The following is a 24,326-nucleotide window of genomic DNA, read 5'->3' on the forward strand; positions in this document are numbered from 1 at the left end:
AATATAAACCACTCTAAAAATGCACTTTAAATAAACGCCATGGTTGTTTAATTTTTTTCAGTGCATGCCTGTTGACTGCCATCAAATGACACACCATCAGTTTACCATACCTCAAGCTGTATGTTATGTGGAAATAACTTCTGCAGTTCTGCTACAGATAGCTGTGCAACTATATCTTCTGTGGTAAATCATGCAACTATTGCCTAAACCAAGATCACAAGCAAACACAAAATATGCAAAGTGAAAAGCATGCCCCTTGCCAAAGATTTACTGTTCATGCACGAGTATGATGATGCATATCATGTTTGCCAGCGATGTGGGAGGCTGTGATTGAGAATGCATGCCACTCACTGAATGAAAGTCAATGCTCAGCAGTAGATCATGCAAGTTGCATGCAGGTAATGGCGAAAGGGCATGCACTGTACCTTTCTATTTTTACAGTCCCCATCTGCGCAGTCAGGTGTGCTGCCCCATAGGGACGGAGAGGGTGATGAACAGAAGGAGTATGAGGGTGAGGGGGAGAGTTGACGGCTTGGGACGGCTGGGGAGGGCGAGAGGGCGCAGCGATCTGGGGTGGACGAGCGGGAGTTTGGGTGGACTGGGGGACAAGCAGGAGAGGCTGGAGGTGTGTAGGACAGGCGGGTGAGACCCACAGGTCTGGGAGAGGGAGACAGCCTAAAAGCCGGGGATGATAGGAGCACTCTTTCGACATCACTTTTGCCACCATTTTGGAAAAGAGTGTTTTGTTTACTCTTAAGAAAGGAGGAAGATTTACATGAATTTTGAGCAGGTTTTGATACCGAGGAATCTAAATTGTCAGATGAACTTCCTCCATCTTTCAGATACGGTGCATTGGAGATATCAGATGATTTCTGACCCTGTTTTAGTGCCAGTGAATATTTTTCTGACCTATCATGGGATTTTGTTTCATCATTCTGCATTAAGGATGCTAAAGGTTTGTTAGGTGCTATAGATGCAGGGTGATCCACTGACACTGATGGATTTTTCTGGTTCTCGGTGCTGGAGCAAGACAGAGATCTTGATTTAGGAGATGAGGAGTTCATCCGGGATAGAGAGCTGCACAAAAGAGAGCTAGGAACTGTCGGTAAATGATTTCCTTTGTGATCTGATTTCGACAGGTGAGAATTGGCAGCCTGGACTGTAGGTAAGTTTGGTGAAGGGCTGTGTTCTGTAGTACTGGTGAAATGTCGACATGATTCAAGTCTTTCTGGTGGTTTTGTCAATGAGGTTTCATCAGGTGTCCTGACCATTGATGATACTGAACGAGAACTATGATCTGGTTTCCATAGTTGTGTCTTTGAAACCTGGTAAGACTCAGTACAGGGTCTATCTGTGGAGGTACAAGACTTTGCTTTGGAGATGTTCATGGGTGCAACAGAAGAGGCAGCTGAGCATGCTGAACAGGAGGACATGTTAACTGGGCTGATCGGCCAGCAGGGTGTGTAAGGTCTTTGAAAAGCAGAGGACAGGATGGGCAGACGACCTTTCCTGAGGATGGCCGTTAACAGGGAGAGCTGGGTTGGAGGAGGTCTGTGCCGGGCACGCGGCGTAAGAGGACAGGGCGAGGTTGCCCCACTGTCACAGCAGGGTGTTTCGCAAGCAGATGACATCTGCAGCAGACTGGAGCCCGGAGCCAAGGAGTGCCGCTTGATTCTCAACACAGAGGGTGTGAAGGCCCCGGATCTTATGGAAGAACATGGGGAAACCGTGCCACTAAAGGGGCCAGGAGAACCATCCCGGGAGAACATGTGGAGCCCTGACCAGCTCCTCTCCTTGTCCCAGCCCTCAGAGAGAATAGACTCCTTAGAAGAAGTAGGGGAAGTGAAAAAATCCATGGAGCTGGCAGGGCTAAGGGCCTCCTCTCTCTGAGATGAGCTATTTAAAAACAGACCTGAGCTGACCTCAGCAGCCTCTGAAGTGTTGTGAAAGCCTAGCTGAGAAATGCCAGGGTGTTTGTTATCAGTGGTTTCCATGGTGGCTGGGCTAGGCTCAGTGGTTATGCTACCAGATTCTGTGTGAGGACCAGCTAGCGTGGTGAGTGGTTTAAGGGTTACATTTTCAGTTGACTGAATCTGAGAAAGAAAGAAAATTAAAGCAATGATTGCAATGATGTCTGATTATTATTTTCTGCAAATTGTTCAAAACATAAAGACCACATGGGGTTTATTAATGGGCCTGTTTGCTTTTATAGTCAATATTGAAAGGCTATCTACACATTAAAGTTTCTGCTGCATCAGAAGCATTTCCCAGCTTCAAGTGCCACTTAGCCATGCGACCAATAATTGTAAGTTTTGTTATGTAGGCACCTGTTGACCAATGCAAATTTCAGACAAGCAGATTCAGTCGTGCTTTTGGAAATCTAATCTTAAATATCAAGTTCATAATTCCAGCACCACTTGGAATGAAAATCTTTATGTTTAAGCAACCCAATTTGGCTTGCCTTAGACAGGAGGAGTCTTTAAAACCTGTTCAGAAAAACAATCTTAAGCTTCTGTTAGACATTAATGGCACAGATTAATTACACACAATAAACATTCATATCCATCAGTTGCTCGCTCAGAACTTGATCTACTGTGTAGGCACACTAATGTGTGTTTTTAATTAACAAGGGATTGCAAGTACCTCTGATCAACACAGAAAACAGCCATGTGTGACCAGCATATTTAATATCATGATGTATCCCATTAAAAGATATTAAGAAGTCATCCCAAAGCAACTCAAATAATTAAGCTGTACTCTACAAACAGTAATTGTCTCTAAATTACTGTACTTCTTGAGATTTTTGTCATTACATACTAATAATATGTGATTTTAAAGAGGGTACAGAATGTACCAATACACTCACCTCACTTTGAGTAGTGTTCTTTTCAGGGTCTTGGACGTAAACAACCTCTGCTTTGTAGACACCCTCTTCCTCCATGCTTTTCTCGGTGTCCCCTGGCTCTTGTGAAGTCTGACATTGGAACAGGAAAAGTTACAATGCGATACCAAATCTGAAATGGCAGCTGTCCAAAAGCAGGCGTCTGCTACAGATGGCTATTTCTAGTTCCTGAGCATCTTGACGATATAAGAGAGTTACTGAATGCATTTATATGTGCGTGTGTTTCCCCTTCCAGCTTGTACATCTTTTTACCAGAAGTCCATGTCCCTCATGTATTGCTCACATGCAAGTACACATGACCCACCCTGATTGTGTAAGCCCTTCAGCAAATGCCTTTCACGTTTTCGCTTTCACACACACACACACACACACACATAGGTCATCGTCTGTTAAGGGACTCTGGGAAGAACTTGAACTTGAATCACTACAGTCTCACTCCCTCCATCAGATTTTGTGCAGTATTTGTACCTTAAAGTAATAGTCTGCCCAAATATGAAAATTCTGGTATTACATTCTCACCCTCACCCTGTTTTCTTGAGACCCAGATGCTGTTACAGTGCCTTGCGAAAGTATTCATGCCCCTTCATTTTTTCAAATTTTTTTAATGTTGCTTCCTTATATTAAACTGCTTTAAATTACTTTTTTTCACATCAATCTACAATACATACACCATAATGACAACGCAAAACACAGATGTGACAATATATGCAAATTTAAAAAGTGAAAAACTGAAATAAGTGCTTAATTCCTTCAGGAGCTCTACAGGCAGTTCTTTTAACCTCAGAACTAGTTTTTTGCTCAAATATGCATTTTCAGCTATAAGAACTTTCAATGAAGGGTGTGTGCCTTTTCAAATCATACCCATTCAATTTAATTTACCACGTTAACGCAACTCAAAGAGTAGTAGTAACACCTACAAGCGCTATGAATGCTTATTTTTAAATGTATATATTTATTTTACTTATTTATTTATTGCTTTGTTATTATGGTGTATGGAGTGCAGACTGGTGTTAAAAAAGTAATTTATGGGGTATGAATAGTTTCACAAGGCATTATATCAAAGCAAGTGTTACTGCAAAAAGTAACAAAAAGACTTGGAATTTAACATATAAGTGATACGGACTGATTTTATGAGACTTCTATAGTGCTATTTTAAGCTTGTTCACATGAACTGTTATTATATGGCAAGAGCTGCGTAAAGAGTTTTTAAAATTTTCAAAACATTCATGTTCTATGGAAAAAATAAGAGCATATGGGTTTGTAACAGCACAAAGTAAATAATTGACCGGTTCCTTTACTGTGATGTTGTTCCTCATGTTTTTGAGGGGCATGGTATGGCATACATAACAGGAACCATACTGAGCTGTCTCAAGAGTAGTTCTCACCTTGTTTGGTCTGCTTGCCTTAAGTACCTTTTTCCAGACCCTGTTCTCAGCAGGCAGTCTTTTAAGAAGTGGCACAAAGGTGAAAGACTTCAGCTTGGTTGCAAATACAGTGGTGACCTGTAAAATAGATATACTATTAAAGTGATTTCAGTAGACACAGAGGAACAGCATGAAGCAAATGAAAACAACAAAGAGCCATCAAGCTTCTGTCTGCACCAACAAATGATAGAATCAGAACGAGTGCTGTATCCAGATGAGCAGAAATGTTTCATCTTCACATTGTCTGATTGGAGTATTCAGTGTATACATAAACGGCGGTGTCTTCACTCTGAAACACGAATCAAGAGCTGTGATTACTAAATCACGCTGCTGCCATTCACATCACTTCGTTTTGTAATCATGCCTTTTCTGGATTTCGGTTTAATATATTTAGTAAACAGAGCTCCTGAGTATGTGCCTGTCTTGCTAATAGTGACAACTTTATACTTGTTTCCCACCTTAAAAATGATGACATAAGACAGCTTGACACTTCATTTCCTACAACATTTAAGTAAAGAATGCTTGCATAGCACATTTGTTCTGTGCATCCAACCCCTAAAATGGCAGAATAGAGTATAAATTTAAAAGAAATGGTTTACCTTCTGCCGTTGACATGAAGCGGTTTGACAATGATAATATGTGTTCTCCCAGATTGCTTTCAAGCTGTTGTATATTCATTGGAATGTGCTAGAAACAGACGGTCCATTCAGAGTATAAATGTAGGAGTTGGGGACGGCCCTTTCCTGCTCACATTTTAAAATCTGACAATTAACGATTGTTAGCTTGCTCTCTTGACAGAGAAGTGTTATGTTTGTGATTACTAGCAGATGTCATACCTACCTGATTTAAGCAAATGAAGACACGCCTACTCATTCTTTAAAATCCCCATTGTCCACTTTTTAAAATAATATTGAAATCACAGTAAAACGGTATGGAATTTGATGAAAATTGCCTAAACTAAAAACAGCTCTTCAAACTGTTCATTTTCTGAACCAACTTTACGAGGAGCACTCAGTTATGCCGTTAAACAGTTGTGAAGGAGTTCCCATGTATGTTGGGTAGCTATTGTCTGCTATTCCTTCATCATCCATTCTAACACGTCCATAAAAATGTAAATGTTAATTAAAAGAAATTCATACATTGTATTTTGTCTACATAACTAACAATGAAAAAGATTATATAGCAATAATTGACCACTAAATGATGGAGTGAGTAACAAAAAGTTAATTATACAACATCAATAACCCATAAACATCCATTAGTTAGGACAGATTGTTTTTATAGAAGTTGCTAATTGCTCTGGTGTTCACATGAATTGTACCCCTCCAGACCACTTTTTCAAACATTAAACTTCACAGTCTATAGACAAGGTCTGATGCATATTGCACACATAACTGCAAATAATTTTCTTATCTGGCAAGCTCTAATTTGATTGGCTGGCTTTGTATGACTTCTGGGAGTAAAAGTGTTTTTATTAGTCTGCCTAGTAAAAATGTTGTATTCACATGATAATGGCACTTACAAGACATAAGTGCTTTTGAGGATGAAATAATCACTTGATTGCCTTGTTCATGGCATCAAATGTTTGAGATGTTCAGTGCATAGTGTTATTTGTGTTCTTTATTTGATTACGTCATTCAGAGTGTGCAGAGTAACACCCTACTTAAACCACTAATGACGCAAAATGACAGACCCCAATGCTCCCATTATAATCATTGCCTATAATGACACAGAGTGGGGTCACATGGCTTTTATAGCTTGCAGTTCTCTGCTGAGTTTCTGCATAGTGATCTGCACGCACAAACCCTCCAATTATAATCAAAGAAGCTGTCACCCACCTCGCAAAAGAATGTTAAAATACAGTCTTTGGATATTAAATAAATTGTCATTGCAATTAAAATTACTGTTGTGCAAATAAGAAAAAGTAAAATACTTACAGAGAGGAAGAAAATAAAATCTGAGGCTTAGCCACACCTAGCCACAGAGACCTGATTGAGACCTCCTGCTTAGAAACACACAAAGCTTGATGTGCTTCTTTTCCATTTTTCTTGTCAGAAGGTCAGTTTTTGTCAGAAATGTAACTGAATTACTCAATATTTATGTATTAACAATTTATGAACAATTAACAAAAACTATTTTTATGATCCCTCTTATTTTGAAAAAAATAATTAACATTTTGCAGATTCTGCAAGGTTTATTACCTGCCAGTGGTCTTACTAATACTTGATTCTGATTGGCTGGAATCGTATGTGACTAATGGACATATGGTTCCAGTCACTGCCTTTAGTGTAGCACATGTATGTTCCTGCTCACACCAAAATAATCAGGAGTACAGAAACTTGCTCTGTGACAAATGTTAAAATATGAAAAGAAATAAAAAAAAACATTATTTCATGGCCACAAACTAACAATTAATTCCTAAGACTGATATGTCAGCACAGTTTACTAACTCGTCACCTTGATTTAAGTAAAAAAAAACAGACGCAAATGCTGAAAGACAGAACCAATCAATCACAGACAGCGTTCGCTGTTGACGCATGGCTCAGTCACAGTGCTTGTTCAAATAGAGCTGCATTTCCCAAAAGCATCAGAAGCATATGAAACCATTGCCACATTATTACATTACATTACATATCATTATTACTATATATAAAAATTAATCCTAAAAAATACATCTCGATTTCTACACAAATATGAAGCAGCAATAATAATCATTTGCTGAGCAGAAAATGATATTAGATTTATTTCTGAAGGATTATGTGACACTGAAGACTGGAATAATGTTGCTGACAATTCAGCTTTGATCACAGATGCATTTTAAATTACATTTTTAAAATAGAAAAGTTATTTTAATGGTTATATTTCACAATATTGCTGTTTTTACTGTACTTTTGTTCAAATAAGTGCAGCATTGGTGAGCATGAGACTTATTTAAAAATATTACATAATCTTACTAACCCCAAACTTTTGTGTACATGTAATATTTATTTTAAATAGGCTAGTTTGTGTAAGTCAATTTAACCTGTTGTTAAAAGTTCAAATGGATTCTGTTAAGTTCTGTAATTGCTGTTAATACATCTGTCAGAAAAACATATGCTAAGGTTTCATCTTTATGAGTACAGCATTCTGGCAGCCTTTGAAAAAAATAACCATGGTTTTATTACAGTAACCACAGTTTACCACAGTATTTGTAGTAAAACTGTAGTAACCACAAATTTACCATGGTAATAATAATAATACATTTTAGTACTTACTGTATGTAACACCATGTTTATTTTTCATGAGGTACCCTCAAAGGTGCACCTTTGTAACTTATCTATACCCTTAAAGCATGCATACTTGTACGGTACTAATATGCTCCCTTTTAGGGGTATAGGTGCACCTTTGAGGTTACTGCTCCAGTAAAGGGCTAAAATACAATTTTAGTATATTTAATTTCTGAGAGTGTAAACAAAAAAAGGCCTGTGAAATGTAAAAAAACAACAACAACATGGCTTTAAAATCTAATATTAAGTGAGTATAATTACTGATTATATTCTTTTAATAATTTAAAAGATCATTTTAGTTTACAGGTATCGGTATCGGTATCGGTATCGACGATACTGAGCTTGAAAGTATCGGATCCAAAATAAAATAAGAGGTATCGCCCATCCTTACTGACGGGCCAGGATGCCGGGCCGTACTATCCCCCGGAAGCGCCGCGAGCCGAAGAAGGACGAAGCCGCCGCCCCTCACACCCCGGCCGCGAGAGGGGAGCGCATGTGACCACCGGACTCCGCCCCTTACCTGGACCCTTCCTTTCAGAACACTGCCTTCCTTCACAAACCCCGCAGCATGACGAGGACACCAGACCCCCCTGTTTATTTGTGGACACTTTTACCCCCTTTGGACACTTAATTTTATTATTTTGTTTAACCTGACGCCACACCCACTGTCTGTTGTTTGCTCCTCCCGCAACTATATATATATATATATATATTATACAATTTATATATTTAATTAATTCATACAACTGCAGTGTTTCTTGATTCTTTGCCTCCACATCGTCTATTAAATTTGCTCTGGATTATCCCTCACACTTGTGTGATCTTGCTAAATTGTCTCTCTCTTTTTGTAATACGTATCCCTATATCTTTTTTTTCTTCTTCTTTTTTTCTTTAATGCAAGAGAAAAAGTCCAGTGCAAAATTTGAATGGATTTAGCCTTCATTCTTCAAGAAGAGTATTACATTGAGGCCAATTTAACTGGGCAATTATGCTCGACCTTGCAAATTATCTTACTATTGTTCATGATTACGAAAGTGATTATTTTTAGTTTTTTATTTAAATCTTCTGTCGCACAGTCAATTGCAAAACACTTTAACTCACTTTTTTTTTCTTCTTTTTTTTTAAACCAAGACAAAAGAACAAGATCAAAAAGATTCTCCAAAAAAAAAAAACATTATCACTTAAATTGCACAGGACATCATGCACAGCGAGCAAATCCAGATAATGGAATTAACTCATAATTTAGCATCTAATATTTGCAATAAAATCTGAAGGCTTAAAAAGAGCTATGAATGCAAAGTGATGCAGCCGTGTGTTGCCTGGCAGTGCCTCTCATCAATTTAAAAGCAAGAGGCCTGCCTATCTTCATAATGAAGATCGCTAATTAAGCTTAGCGGGAGATTTTCAACCCTCCAGTCAGGAATTAGTCAGAGTGGATCAACTAAATAACAGGAATCAACATGATGCAATATAGAAGGTTTGATAATTGCAGGTCATCTCATGCTTGAACAATTAATGATGTTACAAAACAGGACGGCATTTTTACTGAGTTCCTGTGCCTTAATGATAATAAATCCATAAAGCCATTTCTTAATTTACTGTTGATGATAATAGGCTCTTATGCCCATGACACTGGTGATGAGAACGTATAAGCACTCTCTCTTCTGAATGTACATTGTTTTAAGCCTCAGGTGAGCATCTTTGATTTTAGCTTTGACATTCAAGCTTTCCTTCTGTCATGGATGCAGGATAAAAATAGCCTTTAAAGACCAGCCATGGGCTTCCTGTCTAAATGTTTTGTGTTCAAACAGAGAAATAAAGTGGCACCAAAAGTATTATACAGAGTGTAGCAAAAAGTGGATCAGGCTGCTTCTCTTGATAGTTTGAAATTTGAGTTTTTAATTAATTTAACGTTATCTTCTATGCAAATCAGCAGCTATGTTCACAATGTAGCTACTAAATTATTCTCATGTATGCTGTGACTTTCATCAGCTTGCTGAACATTTCAAATAGCATGACTGTTAATACAGCACTGCAATATGATGAATATAACTTTGAAAGCATGAAAGAAAGAAATCAAAATTATTCCAATTGTGTCCAATCAAATGATCACTACAATGAAAGCGTACCTGAGCAGTAATAGCATGTAGCAAGTCATGGTTTTGCCCAAAAGAGTCAAGGTTTCGCAAGATGCCGTGACCACTGATGGTCTGACAAAAGTCGCCATGTTTTTTTTACCTTTTTTTGGGAGCATTACAAAGTGAAAAATCTTCATTATACTTTTACCATTTTTACTAGTTATTGACTGTTCTCATACACATCCATGTTTCTCCTAGACCTCAGACTGTGACATAAATGCAAGGCTATTGTCTATGAAAAAAAATCATTCATGAGGTCATTACATAAAGATGTTTAGCCTTCACATTATATTCACTATATATAACCTTTTACACTATCACCCTTAACACACATACAGCGTATAGTGTAACCACAGTGACAGTGAAAGCCACAAACAAACACAAGCAGCCAAAGGCCTCGGCAGGCATTTCCTACTCACCTATAAAATCTCTCTCTCTCTCTCTCTCTCTCTCTCTCTCTCTCTCTCTCGCTCTTGCTCTCGCTCTCGCTCTCTGTAGCCCACAGTGTTATGCGGATCATACCGTTCCTTACAGCTCAAATTTCCAGTCTGTACCCACGCAAGGGGTGTGTTTGTCCCAGGCTGTTTCCCAGCATAGTGTTTTATCCAGAACACAGAACCCAAATACAGCATCTCCTTGAACATGAAGACCCAATGCACTGAATACTGGGCAGCTTTCACCGGTTGGATTTATAGTTTTCTAAAAATAATCAAAAGGGACAAAACCTGCTCTGAGCTCACTGACTAGGAGAAACTTTGCAAGTATATGTCAACTTATCCTACTAACCCTAAACCTAACCTAACAGTCTACTCTGAGAGATAGTAGACATCTAGTTGCAAATTAATGAGAGTTAGTTAACATGTAGTTGCAAAGTGACTTATAGTTAGTAGAATGTCTAAAGTGGACTTTCAAAATAAAGTGTAACCGTTATTTTTACCCAACTACAAACTTATTTGTCCAGCAGCGGCTCCGGCAGTAGGTGGGGCATAAGTTTAGGGACCATATTGCATGGTGTAAACTGATGGTGACAATGCCATTTTAGGCATTAAAAAAGTCTCCAACACACAATGAGGTTGTGCTTAGAAAGACAGACAGATGCAGGATGCAAGGACACTCCAATGACTATGTGTACAAAATATGGTGACAAGGTATTTTGGGGTTTTTTTGCACAAAGCCTTGAAATAGAGGCATTTTTAACAATGAAAAGACTGGCAAGAATCCAGTACAGTAATTATTTTATTCTCTTATTACAGAAAAATGAGATATGGGAGCTTAGGGTAGGCTGCGGCACAGGGTTAATTTCTGGTTCATTTCATAATATGTTGTATTCACAAAAACGTAAAATATGAATGAATCTTAAAAGACTCAAATTTGTTGAGCTCAGGACAATTTTAACAAGTCACCCTGGTGACTTAAGTTAACACTACATGTTCTAAATATAAGACATAAAAAATGTGCAATAGAGTGATGTCGTCTTTTATTGTGATTACACTGACCTTTGGAAGCTGTTAACTGGTCTTGTTATCGGTTTTCACTGTAAATAGCCATCTATTTTCATTCCCTGCTGTATGAAATCTTCTTTGGCATTACCATAGGCAGTAAGTACTTATCTAATGTTTGATTCAGATGTTGCTGTCTTGAGAGGAGCTTTGCAGTCAATGCAGAATAAAAAAAAAACAAAAAAAAACGAATATCTCTGGCAGCAGACTGAAGCCACATGTTTTGAATGCCAGTGAGTTAAATTTGCATAAATGCTAGTAAGTCAGTTGGGTTTTAAAATCCACATGTGGGTGTGTTGTTGGGTTTTAGAAGAAACTCCCTCTCTCCCACTTTAGCGAGCACACCCATGCCACTTCCAGCTCGCCTCTGCCCGCAGCTCAAACAGTCTAAAGGCTGTCAAGGGCCTGTGGGTTTTGCCATATGATAAGAGACTGCATCAAAGATGGGAAACTAGCAGGCTTCTATCTACAATGCTCAGAGAGGCAGCTCTGCATTGTCCCTAGCATTCTACTGCTATAACCCTTTCATATGCATATCTTTGAAATGAGATTTGCTTAAAACTCAGCTGCCATTAAATACACATAGTTAACACATACTTGATTGTGTATGGTTGTAAACTTATTTCACAGCAACCTGTCCGGTTACTTGTTACGGATTAAAAGTTGGCACTAAACAAACAGTAAAATGTAAAGCATCTCGCATAATGCCTCATAGATAAATATAGCTTATGCAACACCACACACGCGATGCAGAGCCAACACAAGGCGTTAGGTACACAACACTCACGTAACATTCCCCGGCCCTGGGAGTAATGTTAATAAGAGTCAGTCAAACATATTATCATTTATACAGTGATAAATATTATACATTGGTTGCTCTAGATTTGCCACTGTGCAGACATACAGACACTGCCCTAATTAATTTAAACATTCTAAAACATGCAGTATATGTGTCATATATTAGATTGTTAAGCATAATCTTAAATAAGTCTTCAAAACTCAAATTACTGGTTTGGTTAGTGCTGAGAAATTAGTAATGAGTAGTCAAGTGGTTTGCAAACTAATTTCACATATTTACATATAGACAAGTCAAGTCACCTTTATTTATATAGCGCTTTTAACAATGTAAATTGTGTCAAAGCAACTGCACAATATCAAAAAAGGAAAATAGTGTGTCAATAATGTAAAATGATTAAAAAAAAGATTTTCAGTTAAAGGCATTTCATTATTGCATTCAGTGATGTCATCATCCAGCTCATATCGCTGGAAATGAAGTGTCCCCAACTAAGCAAGCCAGAGGCGACAGCGGCAAGGAACCCAAACTCCATCGGTGACAGAATGGAGAAAAAACCTTGGGAGAAACCAGGCTCAGTCGGGGGGCCAGTTCTCCTCTGACCAAACGAACCAGCAGTTCAATTCCAACTGCAGCAAAGTCAGATTGTAAGGGCTCAACTATAGCTCAGCCGTCACAGTTGTCATGCTGAAATATTAATGGTAACACTTTATTTTAAGGTTATATCTATTACTTGCTTATTAGCATGCATATTACTAGAATATTAGCCATGCAGTAGTGCTAATTAAGCAAATATTAATGCCTTATTCTACATGACCTTCTTCTACAGCCCTAATCCTACCCAATACCTAAACTTAACAACTACCTTACTAACTATTAATATGCAGCAAATTAAGAATTTATTGAGGGAAAAGTCGTAGTTAATAGTTAACAAGTGTTACCTATTCTAAAGTGTGACCGTATTAATTCCTGTACACCTGTTGCCTTTCTGTTAATGAACTTTTCAGCAGCAAGTATTTCAACATTTGTTTTTTTTCATCTTCATTGACAATGGCCCTATACTGCCCTCAAACATATGTTGAAATTAAAAGTCTAATTCAACTCAGCTACAGACATCATACAGCAAAATAAAAACTTTTCAGGTTAACTGTGGGAGTCCTGAAGGAAGAAACCCACACAATAGTTCCCTTGCTGTAACCACTCACGTTTCCATTCTATAGCCTGGGGCTTTTTGGACATTTGGCCGCTTACCTTTCCCAAGGTCCTGTGTGGTTCTTCCAAAGCCATGTGTGTTCTTGTGCTGAAAACTTGGATGTATAGAGACTGCTATACTAGCATTCATGTGCCCTCCGTGTTCAGCTTGACATGAGTGAGAGTGTGTAGTGTCGTGATAACTCTTGAGTGCCGTAGCTTCCATTTATAGAGCCAAGAAAGCCTCAAATAGACTGCAGACAGCAGGGAGCCCATGACAACAATTACAGCCAAAACATTGCTGTCCATGATGACTGGACAATGTTACTGGAAGTATCACAGATGGGATCATTTACCTCTGATGCTTTTTCACTATGGTTAAAAAAAATGTTAAAGTGTGCAGCTAGTTGTAAGAATGTGTAACTGAGGTTTTGTCAAAGTGTTTTCTTTGTCTTTTTTTTTTCTCTTCTTCTTTTATTATATTTACCCAATATTTGCCCATGGCAAGAAATTTGACCATATCACAATGTTGTTGTTTTTTTTTTTGTCTTAATATTTTTCTTTATACAAACGTTATTTCTGGTCCTCGAATCTGATTGGCTGAGAGCCTTTTCAAAGAGTGTGATATTCAAGCGATATCGGAACTCTAACCGTTTGACTGTTTGTATCACTCCACTTGTGGTATTTCTCACAGCGAGTGTCTTGGCAGATGCCCAAATTCACCCTTATTTTATAAATGATACTGTTTTTATTTCACAGAATGTAGTTTTAAAGGGGTGGTTGATTGCGATTTCATTAGTTTTTAACACTAGTTAGTGTGTAATGTTTCTGTTTGAGCATAAATCTGCAAAGTTATGACGCTGAAAGTTCAATGCAAAAAAAAAAAAATGTAATTAAAAATGTAATTATTTTTAAATTTATCTTTTTAAAATTATGGCAGTTTAATCGTAGGGACTACAGTGAGCTACTTTCCAGGTTTGTGACGTCACAAACCCTCATAAACCCCGCCCCTCGGGAACATGCAACGAAGGGGGTGAGGCCATGTTGTGCTGCTTTAGAGAAGAGGAAGAGAAATCTAGACGTTCACGTAATAATCTATTCATATATGAATTGCGATTCTGTCTTCTAATGATTCTAATGGATTCGCAAGTTTCAAAATCAATTTTCTAAAGCAGTGGTTCTCAATCCTGTTCCTCAAGTCCCTCTGCTCTGCATATCTCTCTCTCTTTCTCTCTCTCTCATTCAGATGAGAGAGAGAGAAACAGAGGTAGAGCAAGAGGCCAGGGCGGAGCCAGCAGAGCAGGACGCTTGGGTGGCGCCAGCAGGGCGAGGAGCTTGGTTAAGACCAACAGGGTTAGGGGCTTGGGTGGCGTCAAGATGGCCTCCGGGCCAACAGCAGGCTCTAAAGTGAACTCTGAGAACTCCCGGACTGGAGCTGGACCTTGAGTGGACTCTGAAGGATTAGCCTCATTTAAACCGATTACTACACCGCACTGACCTGCAGTCCTGTGAAACTTCTCTTTGACAGATTTGTGCTCAGGAAATTATCCGAATGAGTGTGAGAGCGATGCGCACTTTCCTTATCGGTCTGCATACAGTGGCCTTACTAATGTGCTCTGCATCTCTGATGTTTTAAAGAAAATTACCATTTAAAATGGTACCGCTCAAATAAATATGCATGTGAATATGCAAAAAAATAATAAATAAATAAAAAATAACATAAGGTTATTTATTTATTTATAAACATTTAGTCTTGTTTCCATGAAGGGAAAATAAAAAATTTAAAGGGAGTTAAATAGTTAACTGAGGTTCAGGAGCGAGGCCACGCCTCTACCAATCACCTCACTTCCTGAATCCTTCATATATCGGGCCGCCTGTTTGTCTCTTTTTCTCGAACCCACCCTTCCCTCCCCTTTAATCAAATCAGCTATCCTTATTCTTTTCAGGTTGCATTGGGGAGTCCTAATCGTCTGGCCTAAATATACAAATGAGATGATACCCCCCTCCTGAGTCTCTTCGGACCTTCAATTCCAGACGCCCATATCAACCTGACCATCATCATATCCCCTTTACTTTTCATCTTCTTCCAACTCATCCCTAACATTCTGAACAATAAACTATTCATTTACATATTTGGTTGTGGTGTGGTCCTTGCTAGTGAAGTGCATTTTTCTTATTTTATTATTATTTTTATATTATTTATTAGTGTAGTCCAAACTTCATTGTAGTTCTTGAAAAGGTTTTTTTTTTTTTATTAAATATTTCCCTTTGGAGTGAACTTTGAGATTTGTATCTTTGTATGCCCAAACATACAAACTACACACTGACTAAAATTCAAAAAGTGAAAAAGCATAATAGGACCCCTTTAATAAATCCACTGATTTGAAATCCCTTTGACTACTGTACATTTTTGACAATACAGACATTAGTTATGTGGTGACTGCATCCATTTCAGATATATAATAATAACTGTTTTTCCAGAAGACTTAAATTATAGTAGCAAAAAATGATTTTATAGTGAAATTAATAGTGCGGGCCCTGTGTGGGCATAGTGAGGGCTTCCCGTGCCGGGCCAAAGTTTTGCCAATGAGCAAATTCTCAGAGGCCCTGCACTGGCAGCCCACTGGGGGCCCTTAGGTTAGCCCAATAATCCTCTCAGCAGTCCTGACTCCTGACCGTCTGTTGTAGTCTTTGGTTAAACATGAGTTAGAATTATTTTGGGTATATCTAATAGGTCATTTGTTGTCTCATTACAGTTTTTTACGATCGCTTTGACATTTTTTCCAATACTTCTAACAATTTTCCTAAACTCTTAACGCGCCAACCCACCTACAACAAAACAGTTAATTTCATGCTCAAAATCACACTAAACTCTAACACTAATTTTCAAATTACAATAATACACTAACACAATACACCATATCTACCTAAACACTGCAAACATGCCTCAAAATTACATTTTTATTCCAAAACACTATCACATGTTCTCTTCCAACAGGAACATTGTCAATCATAGCACAATATCATAAAAAACACTAACATCAAATTGAATTACAGAAACTGCTTTATTTTAGATATATATCTGACCTTATACAATAAACAGTATTTTTTAGTCTTTTTTTCTTTTTGGGTTTAGTAAATGCATGTATTTTGACTTACTGCTGCAGAAATGCAATACAAAATTTGAATGAACTGTCTCAGAGTTGCTTTATAGAATGAACGGTTTATGGGAGAAAATTGCTGCATTAAAGGCTTTATTTGCAACAGGACATTAGAAAAACAAGAAAGGAAACAAGAATGCATGAAAACAAAAGATATGCAATATAGCTGTAATTTATAATGTGAGAGTACAGAATATACAAACAGAAAAAGCCACAGAAGAATTATAAATAAATGTCGTCTAATCTGCCCGGTCTTCTGTGATTGGCCAAATGTTCTCATCCACATCACACCTGATCTTCTCTGGCAGTGTTCAGCTGTAATGGTATGCAGCATCCATTGAATCCAGGAGGGACATTTGGTCAAAAGCCTTCCATCTCCAGGCTCAGGAAAACTTCTCAGTGGGGTTGAGGTAAGGGGAGTAAGGGGCAAGAAAAAGAGACATCATTCTCGAATGGGTGTCAAACCAATCTCTGACTGCACTGGGAATGGTGCAATGCCACATTATTCCATGTGATCACATATTGACAAGTGGTCTGGTCTCCCAACTGTCCCCTTTCTCTGGCATCAGTCTTTGGTGCAGATCTTCTAAAATCTCACATTTATGCAGGAGTGCACTTTTCCACACAAGATCAGCCCAAAGAGGACGTATTTTACTGTATATCATATGGTCATGTGATTGAAAGAACTCCAACACCTGAATGTGTTTCCTATGGGAATCTAATTTACATTTACATTTAAGAGACGCTTTTATCCAAAGCAACTTACAAACGAGGACAATAGAAGCAATCAAAACCAACAAAAGAGCGACAACTTGCAAGCGCTATGACAAGTCTCGCTAACGCAGTACACACAGAGTTGTTTTTTTTAATGAAAGAAAACAAGTAGAAAAGAAAAAAAGCTAGTTTTTTTTAAAGAAAACAAGTAGATAGAAAAGAAAAAAGAAAGCTAGTGTTAGAGGGTCAGATAGATACAAAGAATAGATACAAAGAAGACAGATAGATAAAATAGAATTAGAATAGAGTGTGCTAGAGTTAGAGGGTCAAATAAAGATGGACGAGATGTTTTTAGCCGATTCTCAGGGCTCAGCTGCTGGGATTGAGTTGGGCAGGTCATTCCACCAGGAGGGAACAGTTAATGAAAAAGTCTGTGAAAGTGATTTTGTGCCTCTTTGAGATGAATAATAAAGCGACGTTCACTTGCAGAACGCAATCTTCTAGAGGCACACAAGTCTGAAGAAATGAATTTAGGTGCAGAGCCAGTGGTGGTCATTTATGCCTTGAATTTTATGCGAGCAGCTATTGGTAGCCAGTGCAAATTGATAAACAGAGGTGTGACGTGCGTTCTTTTCAGCTCATTAAAATTAATCTTGCTGCAGTATTTTGGATTAATTGTAGAGGTTTGATGGAACTGGCTGGAAGACCTGCCAAGAGAGCATTGCAATAGTCCAGTCTGGACAGAACAAGAGCTTAATTTATTATTATTATTACTTGTAACTTATATATTTGCCTAACTTCAATCAGCTGTTTCTCATTAGCAATGGAATAAAAATACAGGGGACATATTTGTGTTTCAGTTCACAATATGAACAGCTGTTCACTTTGACTTTAGCCTACAGGTTAGGTTTAGAACATGATGTTATCTGTTCTGTCATACAGTGTGAAAGCATTTGAAAATTTGACAGTAAAATTAAATTGTTTTGGTCTTGGTTGAGCTTGTGTGTAAAAGAAGTTCAAGCATTTTAAATTTGTGTTAACTGAATGCATTTTGTGTCAAAGCAACAAGAAATGTGTCAATTGTAATGCCTACATAGACAGATGTTGTGCTAACTGCGTTAAGAGTTTAGGAAAATTGTTAAAAGTACTGAAAAAATTGTTATAGCGATCGTAAAAAAAACTGTAATATATTATTTGTTCTCTTAACTTGAGACCCTGCTGAAAAAAAAAATAATAATAATAGAACCCTGCCCAAAACACAATAGAAAATGTAATGGATTTAATGGTTATGATGGGAATTGTATTGGTTTTAATGGAAACTATAATGGTGTCTACTGGTATGTGATGGATTCTATTGGTGGGATGTTAAATCCTATTGGGAAACTGCCCAAAACACACTACAAAAAGGTGAAACTTGAAAAAGCTAATGGTTTATAATGGTATATTAATGGAAACCATTAGAATTTATGTGATGTTTCTATTGGGCTTCTTTTAAGCAGGGGACGCTGCCTTTGTACTTTTAACTGAATTGCTTAGCAAAGTTTATAATGGCTATTGTTGTTAAATACTATTGTTCAATCAATAATGTTTTATATAAATAATAGTAGGCCTCATGTTTACGACCAAATCACAGCCGTGCTGAAATAGAACTATATCACGCCTCTACTTATGTGATATTGCTCTAGCATCCCAATACTTTTTTGACCACTGTAGACTTTTCTTGCTAATTCTATGAAAGCAACTGTCCAAAACACCAACAAAATAGTGAATTATGGCAGTTGACATAAGTTAAAAACAAACAATATGCACTTTAGTTTTCTGCTGTATGGATTGAATTTCTTTATTCATAATAGATTCATAATGAACTGCTTTAACTCCTCATGCTGTGCCCAATGATGAGCATTTCAATTTGGTGTTTGTTTTTGGACTCATTTTCATCCTTATGAAAACCTCAGTCTATCAAAACTCATAAAAAAAAATCTGAATTGTCTGTAAATGATCAAATGCGAGTGTCACTAGGGGAAGACAGTGATCATATGAAAAAAATAGCACAAAAACACCAGCTAGATTAGATTAGACTTAATATACTTCTTATTGTTATTATATTTGAAACTATAGTACAATTCCTGGTCTTCTGGATACGGGATGTTGTTTTATATCTTTTTTGTTTGGCTTTGTTAACTCTATCTACTGGCAATACTGGCAAAGACGGCACCTTTAGCCTCATGGCTGTTATGGATGATCGATGATACCTGACTCAAGTGCAGAATTGCGACATTACTCTTCTATTGTAGATACTGCCTCTAAATCAATCGTTCTCTATAAACTCTAGTGATTTTCTCTAGTGATTTTAAAATGAGTGGGTGTCAGGAGAATGTGCTCAGTGAATCTGAAACTGGGAGGTGAAAAACAACAACAAAAAGCTGTCAGTAAGTGAACCGTTCTCACTCTGTTCTCCTCAGTTAATTCTGAGTTTACTGAAGCTGTGCCTGGAAAAGGGAAAAAAGCTTAGACAGATCCTGTGAGTTTGTTTGAAATGGGAAAAGAAGGGAAAAAAGACTAGCCACCCCTGGCAAATCAGTAGTGCTTCAATCGCCCGGCTTATTCAGCGTTCAACTTCAAAATAATGAATCATCAAGTGTCTCCAAATAAATAGTTTTACTCTTCTGGTAGGTGCCCACCTGCAGCGTCCACCTCCTGTAATTATTAATTATTCTTAACCACGCCAGTAAACTCAGTCTAAAAGAATGGGCCTCAATCTTCGCAGCGTGGCGTGTTGTGCATTCTAGTCGCAGCTGGTACTGTCCATCACTCCATAAGCCTCCGCACGCTGGAATAATCACTCCCTGTAACCTCCGAGTCATGCGATTCCGCCAACGCATCAGTCACACAAAAAACACCTTTGTGGCACAGTGTGATGAAATGTTTTCTCTGTTTCCTCAGATATAGCCCAGTCAAATTTTGAAGGACAGGATTTTGTCATGGCAACCAAACAAGTCATTTTCTTTTCCTGTCAAGCTGTTCGATCGACTCAGAAATTTGGTTTTGACAAAGTTTATCCATTCATGAATGAATGAATGATGCATTTATATAGCGCTTTATTGTGTATTGCTGTACACCCAAAGCGCTTTACAACCATGTGGGGGGGTCTCTCCTCAACCACCACCAGTGTGCAGCATCCACTTGGATGATTAGACGGCAGCCACAGCACAACGCTCACCACACACCAGCTACAGGTGGAGAGGAGAGAGAGTCATAGAGCCAATCAAGTGTATGGGGATTATTAGGAGGCCATGATAGACAAGGGCCAGTAGAGGGAATTTGGCCAGGACACCGGGGTTACACCCCTACTCTTTACGAGAAGTGCCATGGGATTTTTAATGACCACAGAGAGTCAGGACCTCGGTTTAACGTTTCATCCGAAAGGCGGTGCTTTTTGACAGTATAGTGTCCCCGTCACTACACTGAGGCGTTAGGACCCACACAGACACACCCTGCTGGTCTCACTAACACCTCTTCCAACAGCAACCTAGTTTTCACCAGAGGTCTCCCATCCAGCTACTGACCAGGCTCAACCCTGCTTAGCTTCAGTGGGCAACCAGTCTTGGGCTGCAGGGTGATATGGCTGTGGCCATCTGTTGTGTTTGAAAGAGGTTGTATTCATCAGAGGTCTTCATCCAATCTATTTCCACTCTTGTCTTGAGGAACATACATTCTCTTAAGCCTAGAGGATTTCATTAAAGGATTGGCTTCTAGCAGTGCTTAAAATATTCCCTTTAAGATAACCCTACATCCACATAAATTAGAAACAGGCACGTGTTGTGCTGATTAGCTCTGCGTGCTGCAGAAGGGAACATGCTAGATTATCTAACAAATTTCAGGTTTAGTTGTACACTTAAAACAGACCTAATGTTATGTAATTCGATTTAGGGAAAATTGGCCAGATTATTTATTTAAAAAATACCATTTTATTCACCATCTTAAGTATGCTTCGGTAAACCGCCAGGATTCTACATTCCATGTGACTGTTTGCTTTTTGAATGCAAATTGCTTCATATGAATTTTTTCCCGGCCAGAATTGTCAGTCCATTACTTGTTATCCATACTCATAGAATGGAAATGTGTCTTTGGCACTGGCAAAGAATATCTAACTAGAAAAAAATTAATAAGACATAGGTCGAAATTAGACAAAAAGAAATATAAAAACATGGTGCATTGCAAAAATTTATATATGACGGGCAAAATGAGGACATGATGCATGGTGACCTTCAACATGAAGGTTGTTTATTTGGGAACACACTAACTGTAAAAATTCATACTTTTTCATACGGGTGATCAAATAAAACGACAATGAGTTACCTGTCATAAACACGGCATCAACATGTGCCAGTGTTTTGTGTTTTTGTCCATCAACATCCAGTAACACACTTGATATAGTAAGTGATGCATCTAGTTATGAAATCAGAGACTGTCCCTCCAAATCTGATCAGAAGTGCTCACAGGGGACGCATATTACACCGTGTGTGAACGCCGATCTGTTTCAGCTGTTCGCTTGTGATTGGTTACCCGAGCTGGATGCTAATACCAAGTGTAAACAGGACCTAGGTCACTTTGGATAAAAGCCTCTGCCAAATGCATGAATGCAGATGTAATGGTGCTAAACAAGACCCGTCATTAAAGCCTGGAGAACAACCACGCAGGAGGGGAAGTCACCGAGATTAATCAATATATCTCACAAGCTCTGTTACAGAGCTGATAATGATATTGTCAAATCATCACCTCATATGATTGATAAATCAGAGGTAACAAGGGGTAACATTACCTGAGCACAGGGCCAAGAGGAGAGAAAGGCCACAGCCCTGAGGGAGAGAGAGTGTGTTTGCATGAGCCGCGGATTGACAGTGTAGAAAATAATGCTGTTATTTCAGCATCCCATCCTTTGCCCATCATCCTGTAAGCTTAGCAAGCTAAATACAAAATTAACAACAGCCTAAACACAGCCATGACCCACACAGACAGTGGGTTTAAATGTGTGGAGATAACGCTTCACTCCCATATGACATAATATGAACGTAGACTGTTGTAGTAAGCACATAGATACACTTTTTATATATACATGGATGAATATAATTAAAATATGTCCAGTCACATTTCACCCCAAAAATAAAACTTTTTTTCTCATATACAATAGTGGCTTAATTAACCGGTAGCACAACAAATATACCGTTACATGTAAATACTATTCTCTTGTATCAATATTTTTCACAATATTCTACTTTTTAGATGCACCTGTATGTATGTATATATATATATATACATATAACCCCCACAAAGAAACAAATGTGTGTGTGTCTATAGTTTTTATGAAGTTTTAGTTATTTTAGTGACTCGAAATGAAAATGTGAAGTTTTAAGCTTTTTTTCTTTCAAAACGCTTATTCTATTTCACATAAAAAAAATTTTATGGTTTTAGTGTAATAATAACAACAAAGATAGGAATCACAGGTGGGATCACCTTTACAAGGGTCTAAAATAGCATTGTTTAATTTTACTAAGAAAAAAACTTACTAAATACTGTAAAAACTTATTATAATACTTAATTTTATATCATTTAATTTTATAATATAAATACGAGTTTCCCCTTGTATTCATGTAAGCAGGATTTGTTTGGTCTTAAACAAGGACCTTAAAGGGAAACTCCACCCCAAAATGCTAATTTTTTCAAAATGCAAATCACTTACCCTCATGTCCTTCCAAACCCGTAAAAGCTTTGTTCATCCTCGGAACACAATTTAAGATATTTTGGATGAAAACCGGGAGGGTTGTGACTGTCCCATTGACTGCCAAGAAAATTACACTGTCAAGGTCCATAAAAGTATAAAAACATCGTCAAAATAGTCCATCTGCCATCAATGATTCAATCTGAATTTTATGAAGCGACTTATTAAATACAATCAAACAGTATTCGACAAGTCTGTGCTCTCTCAGTGGTCTTCATAGATCACCGTGCTTCAGTGGTTCAGGTGCCACCTGTGCTGCTAGGCTGGATATCCACCTCAAAATATTCACAACAGCTCTACACTTCAGAGATATTATTCATACCATTACACACCTGACTGGCACAATCACATTTTTTAATTTTATTTCATTTTTGGCAACTTATAAATGATGCAAGTAAAAACATTTAAATGAAGCATACACAAAGCAAGTAAGGTCTATTTAAGAGCGTGCAAATTTAAAGAAGCAACATTTTAGAAAAATATTATCTATTTACTTTCCACTCTCTCTATATCGCCGTCACACAATGGTGTTCTAAAAGAGTTCAGAATTTTTATTGGCGCAAGCATCCTGTTACTGTGGACTTTCCCTGAAGTATCGATCCCACGTCACTCATTTTCTGCTCCGGCGATTGTGGACCACAGCCAGAACAATTTCACTTAACCCGAAGGACACAGGCACATCTGAATTCACAAAGAGAGAGAGAGGGGAGAGAGGGTATTAATCCTTGTCCAAGAACTTATTTTCTGGAAAAAAGAACACATTTGTTATCTTTGTAAAGCACAAAAATTATCTGGAAAATTGACTGGAGTCTGGCAGCTTCCTGATAGAAATCTACAGTTAAATTACGTTCTCTGTTCATCTCGGTTTTTCAGTTTCAGGTGACAGTGACTATTTGTGCCGTTGTGTTGTGTAAATATAACGAATCACACCCCAGTGCCTCTCTTCCATGCAAATCTGAGATCTATAGCGTGTTTACATCTGTAGATGAATAAAGCCACATCCTGGACCTGCTTATGCCATGCTAATAACCACATGCTCTTTGTTAAGTATAATTATCTCGGGACATCAAAAATAAATAAAAATCAGTTATATGAGGGTAATTAAAATTGAAATGAAATGACACTAAAGCATGAAAAGAGATGAAGAACCTGGAGCCTGTGTGCTTCTCTATCTTTCACAGAGGATAGAAAGCGCTGTGCAAGCAGTCAGAGTAGATGTGACTGTCCGAGTCGCTGAAGTCAGAATCAAAATCTTCATCATCTGGACCCTGCGTCAGGGGCTCCACTTCCTCATCTGAGGTAGAGGGGTGAGTCAGAATAATCCGAGGTATCTGTCAAAGGGTCACATTGAAGTGAGAAGAGAGGGGAAAAAGAAGTCACTAGTTTCACAGAGCTGTCAGGAAGTGGCATTTCAAATTAGCTGCTTATTTAGTTTCATCTTTACTACTACGGCTATGAG

General features: G+C 38.1%; 1 protein-coding gene across 2 annotated transcripts in view; it reads right to left on the bottom strand.

Moving 5' to 3' along the window:
• The window catches only part of LOC306882069 (uncharacterized protein), a 34,339-nt gene extending 20,914 nt beyond the window's left edge, over window positions 1–13,425 (bottom strand). The window contains exons 1-4 of one of the 2 annotated variants that reach the window (XM_079436515.1): window positions 13,274–13,425; window positions 4,288–4,404; window positions 2,867–2,974; window positions 426–2,093 (exon numbers count right to left, since the gene is read on the bottom strand). In XM_079436515.1, coding sequence (XP_079292641.1) covers window positions 426–2,093; window positions 2,867–2,974; window positions 4,288–4,404; window positions 13,274–13,309 — 1,929 coding nt within the window. In that variant the 5' untranslated portion in view covers window positions 13,310–13,425. The remainder of the gene's footprint in view (window positions 1–425; window positions 2,094–2,866; window positions 2,975–4,287; window positions 4,405–13,273) is intronic. The other variant, XM_079436516.1, reaches the window with a different exon arrangement.
• Window positions 13,426–24,326: the final 10,901 nt, after the last annotated feature.

Source organism: Barbus barbus, assembly GCF_936440315.1.
Source record: "Barbus barbus genome assembly, chromosome: 16".
Taxonomy (NCBI): Eukaryota; Metazoa; Chordata; class Actinopteri; order Cypriniformes; family Cyprinidae; genus Barbus; species Barbus barbus.